This window comes from Gregarina niphandrodes (genome assembly GCF_000223845.1).
Source record: "Gregarina niphandrodes unplaced genomic scaffold scaffold00138, whole genome shotgun sequence".
Taxonomy (NCBI): Eukaryota; Apicomplexa; class Conoidasida; order Eugregarinorida; family Gregarinidae; genus Gregarina; species Gregarina niphandrodes.
Window position 1 is genome coordinate 1 of NW_011645902.1, and position 5,116 is coordinate 5,116.

General features: G+C 50.4%; 1 protein-coding gene across 1 annotated transcript; it reads right to left on the reverse strand.

Moving 5' to 3' along the window:
• Nucleotides 1-1,808: 1,808 nt before the first annotated feature.
• Nucleotides 1,809-2,297, reverse strand: GNI_210810 (hypothetical protein; the record flags this gene model as incomplete). The annotated part of the gene is made up of 1 exon (XM_011135524.1): nucleotides 1,809-2,297. The coding sequence occupies one exon, from the start codon at nucleotides 2,295-2,297 to the stop codon at nucleotides 1,809-1,811; it is 489 nt and encodes a 162-aa protein (XP_011133826.1).
• Nucleotides 2,298-5,116: the final 2,819 nt, after the last annotated feature.

The following is a 5,116-nucleotide window of genomic DNA, read 5'->3' on the forward strand; positions in this document are numbered from 1 at the left end:
ATGGGACGTCCATAACTATCCTTGTAGTACCGAGTGGGGCACATTCTGGCCCAGTGACCGCGTTTGCCGCAATTGAGGCATATTGAGTCGCGTGCTGGACATACGCCGTTGCGTGGGTGAGGGTACCCTCCGCAGGTGGCGCATACAGGTGAGCCGACTTGCACCTCGCCTAGCTGTTCTTTTTCAACCATCTCCGATGGTTGCTCTACGGGCGATTGTTGGACGTTTACTGCCGGGTTTATAACGGCCAAGACACGCGTCTGTGCTTCGAGGTTGATGCACACGCTGTCAACTACGTCTAGGAGTGACTTTCCCCTGACCGACATATTCGTATACCACGTCCGCGGGTGACGCGGCGCGCCTAATACGCATGTAGAGCCCTGCGCGGATTATTGTCTCCGTGAGACCCCTCTACGCGCTAGTCTCACATAGCGGGCAATTCTAGCTAATAATACGTCGGAGAGCTGCACGAAGTCGCTCGGCAAGACCGTCAGCGCCGCGACGTATGCCTCCATGGCATATGTCGACGTCGGAAAGAGAAGACGCGCTATGTCCGAAATGAACTGTTCCAAGGGTATGCCAGGACCCCGGTCTACCCTTGCGAGGCGCTGTCACAGAACACGCCCGCACGTAACGGACGAGGGTGAGTAAAAAGGGATTTTTACGGGGAACATGACTACTAGCGAGCGCTCGATAGCAGTAACAACCCGCCTCGACGTGGCCGAGGGTGCCCATCCTCAGGAGCACCCGGCACCCGAGTCGGCACACCCTTACCAGCACACTCATGCTGTTAGGCCCTCGCACCTCGCTAACCCCCAAAAGGCGTCCGGCCATTCCTGCTATATTGTTCTTGACTGCAACCGAAACACCACCATCAGCGAAGCGTGTAAGCAAAACACCCCGCCGCGTTCTTTGGGGACTGTTCGAATTCAACGTTGTGCCCTTCGGCATCAAAACCTCGCCGGGAGAGTATCAAAGAGCAATGAATCAAGCTTTGATGCGCTTCTAGGCCAGGGCGTCGAATGCTATATTGACGATGTAGTCATTTACGCTGATAGCGGACAGGAATGCCTTGAACTCCTAAATAAGGTGATGCGAATCTGTAGGTGATGCGAATCTGTAGGTGATGCGAATCTGCATCGGCAATGGCTTCTTCTTGAAGCTGGCCAAATGTGAGTGGCTCGGCGAGGAAATCCCCCTGATTGGTCATGTCGTAGGGAAGTGCGGCATCAAGCCCCGGCCTGGAAAGGACTCCCAGGGTACTCCGACAAGGTCCAGCCCTTACAGGAGCTCATGAACAGCCAAAAGACCCAGAGACTCCCACGAAGTAGCAATGCGACAGGTAATCGAGGACCTCGTCAATGCTGATTACTTGGTGGCTCTCCACCCGGAAGCGCAGCTTGTACTAAATACCGACGCCAGTCAGGAGCGATATTGGGTCAGGTCAACGATAGCAGGTTGAGAGTGATCGAATACGGTCAAGTACTTTGTGACCAAGTAGAACACTTACATACGACTAAGACCCACCCTGGTCCTTACCGACCACCGCAATCTCACTTTCCGCGCGACGGCTTAATGTGTCAGAAGTGAAAGCTGGCGCCATTCCCCCCCCCCCCCAAACGACGTAACAGATAGCAGGGGTTTTTTTGGGGGTAAAAAAGGGGCTTTTTTGGGGAGACGCAGAGTAGGAACCCAAAACAACAGCAGAAACGTGACAGGGAGAGCTAAAGACAGACTGCATGGACAAGCGAATGATAACAAATTACAGAGTAGTAACCAAAACAACAGTAGAAACGCGAAAAGCAGAGTTAAAGACAGACGGCATGGACAAGCAAACGATAACAAATTACGGCTCCCTCCGCGTCGTCCTCCAGCAGGATGATGGTCCGGATCCCTGACAGGGGTGCCCAGACACCCGCCGGCGTCTCCCGGATGACCCTCCGGGCCTCCTCCAGGGTACGCTCGCCGGCCATGACGTCCAAGATGAGTGCCTTGACGTACGCGCTCATCGTGGACGTCATGGCCGGTGAGCGTACCCTGGATGAGGCCCGGAGGGTCATCCGGTCGTGGACGTGGTTCGGCTGCAGCTTCCCCCACTGATGGCTGAAACAAGCCAATTCCAGGAATTTATGCTGGGCCTTGCCGCGGAATAGCGGGTACCTCCCACAATCCTCCGCGTAGTCTCCCACGACCACGGTGTATCCTTCTTCCTGCATCCGGGACAGAAGCGTTGACTTCCCGACGCAGGCCGTCCCGTCAACCGCCACCGTCCACGCGAAACCTTTGCCTACTGCCATCATTACTCCTACCTTAATTTTACCAATTTTTTTTTTTTTTTTGTAACCTTCAGTTCAAAGTTGCATCGATCATACCTGTACGGGATCAATTTTTCCTCAGTCCATAACCTCATGTCCGGCAGCAGACATCCCGCCTTTGTTTCTTCCTCCGACCATTCTCGCCACTTTGTGTTGCTCGGATCTTGACCTTCCCATCCGCGCTTCTTGATGCCATCATCTATGATAGCCACATGCTCCTCTAGACTTGTAACTCCGCCGCTTGCTTTGTTCCATTCTAGGAACGTGTCACAATATTATCGTCCATTTCCACCCAATCTTTTTTTGGGTTCTGTAGCACAACAGTTCTTCTTTCTGTTCAAGTATCCTTCAGCCACTCTCATACCTTGCTCATTAATGACCTTGCTCATTAATGACAAATATTCCATCGGCAATTTCGCGAACTCATTAGAGCTAATCCCAGCAATCTTAGCGGAATATCTGATTGATTGTGGAGAATCCTGTGAAATGTGGGTGGAAGTAGAAACTTCTGTGAGTGCTAAGCCAAAGCAACAACTTACCCAGGTTCGGATGCACTCCACCGAGCAAGACCATCCCATCGTCAACTCTGTCGATCACATTGGCCCACTTATGGCCTGCCATTGCTTTTGTCAATCTATTCACCATCGCCCCAGGACTCACCGCAAGCATTGCAAGTGGGAACGGTGCACGCAATCAGCGTTGTAATATTTCGTTCTATCCCCTGCCAGCCTTTTTGCTGCGTTTGGCAGAAACATGTTGTTTGAGTCCCTCATTGTGGACATGTGCGGATGTGCTTCAATGACAGAGGCGCCGCTCCCAGAGGCGCCGCTCCCAGAGGCGCCGCTCCACGTCGAATGGTCGATAAACTTAAGTAGCTATTGCAGTCGATTGATGAACTCCTCGAACACATTGCTTCATAACATTGTGATCGAGCTAGTAGTTGGACCTTATCAGTGGCTGAGGTCAGTGGCTGAGGTCAGTGGCTGAGGCGGTGTAAGTGGCAGCAAGTATCGAGCGACAGTCGGCTCCAATCATAGTTGGTACTGTACAAAATTTATCAGTCAATAATTGTGCGCAAGAATTGTTAGATTAGACTTATTTGTTTCACTTATATGTTTCATAGCGGAGACGGCGTCTCCCTATTTCTATGTCCTCGTCCGGAGGTCTCTTGCGGGCATTACTTTGTGTTGGCCATTGTGGGCGAGTGATGTAGTTCGGTATGTGCGAGTTGTCATGTGTGTTGTCGTGTGTGTGACAGAACTTGTAGTTCGCCCATAATCGATCGTGTGTCTTTTCCTGTCTATTTTTAAATTGGCCGTAAGTTGTCGACTTGGTATATCGGCGGGATTAAACTCGCCGTGGATATGGTAGTATGACGTCTTGGTGTCTGTAGTTTTTAGTAGTCTCAGTATCTTATTTGCGAAGTAGTACGTATCGCCTTTGTCGTCAGCGTCTGGTTTATTCAGCGCTGTGTTGATTCAGCGTCATCCGTAAAAACAAGCAGTGGTTTGCGTACAGTGCGAACGTAATCTTTTATTTGAGTCACGTGCTTCTTTAATATCATGTAGCCACCTGTGTCATTAGTACGTTCGCTCCTTGAGAGAAAGTAAGTCCGACCGCCACATTGTTGGTATCTATGTAAAGCCTTAATGGTTTGTTTGGTTGCGTTGTGTATCGTATAGACGGTCAACTTCGAAAACAGTTACAGTAGATCCTGAAGATCTCGCCATCTTTTACCCTCAGTTTACTTACGATTCGTTGTTGATAGCGTATGCTTATAGCGTCTGTGCAGCTTTCATTATATTTGCGTGAACTGCTGTGCACCCCAAGCAGCTTTGTATATTTGGGAATCTGCCACCGTCATCTATGTACGGTAGTAGCGGTCGACAGTCATGCGGTCTTTTACCACTCGAGTTGGTAGCGTGCGTAAACTTGGGTGCAGTTCAGTTAGCAGAGGCTGTAACCAGCGGTACTTAGTTCGTGATCTTTCGTGGACATACGCCCGTGATACCTTGGTCACACTTTACTCTTTCAGTAAAGGCAGTAAAGGCCCATGTGACTAGTGGCCAGCAGCTCGGGATATTAGGGAATCGGCCATCGGTTGTAATGAATGGTAATAGTGGCCTACAGTCATGAGTAACACGGCCCTTCACTATACGTGGTGGTAGCGTAAAGTTGGGTTTGTCTGGTAGTTGTCGTAATTTGCCTTGGTCTAGCAGCGTCTTGGTCCAGGCTCGGTAGATCTGTATCTGTTTGATAGTCTTCGGCGTTCTGCCGTGGTAGTTCGGAAGTTGCTTAACATTCAACCTTTCGTTAAATGGTGGAACAGTATGTGATTGCCTTTCGCAATCAAGGCCCCTTTTGCATTATTACTCCTTCTTTTCTTCGGGACGCACGGTCAAGGACTACCCTTCCCACTCTCGCCCACTCCCTACTGCCACGCTCTTCTTTTGTTGTTCTGCCGAATTCCAGTGGCCTTTCCGAATTCCAATTTCTTTGTTTCCAAACCGCACATCCGAAACTTCGGGGCTTCGAAAACACTCCTTCCTCGCATGTCAGTAAACACAGCCAGCCTCAACTACCGCCGACTGGTGGCTGTTTGCAGGATCGGTGGAGGGTATGCTGAAATGTCATTTGGGCCCGATGGATCATGCGACCTCGTTCATTATCGTTTTGGGGACAAGCAACGCAAAGCAACCGTAATTTTTACCGAGGGCTCGAGGGCATTGTTACTGTCAAAAAGAGTGATTTATCTGTTTATCCCCCCCAAAATTCTGTCCTCCTATTTTCTGAATAAAGTT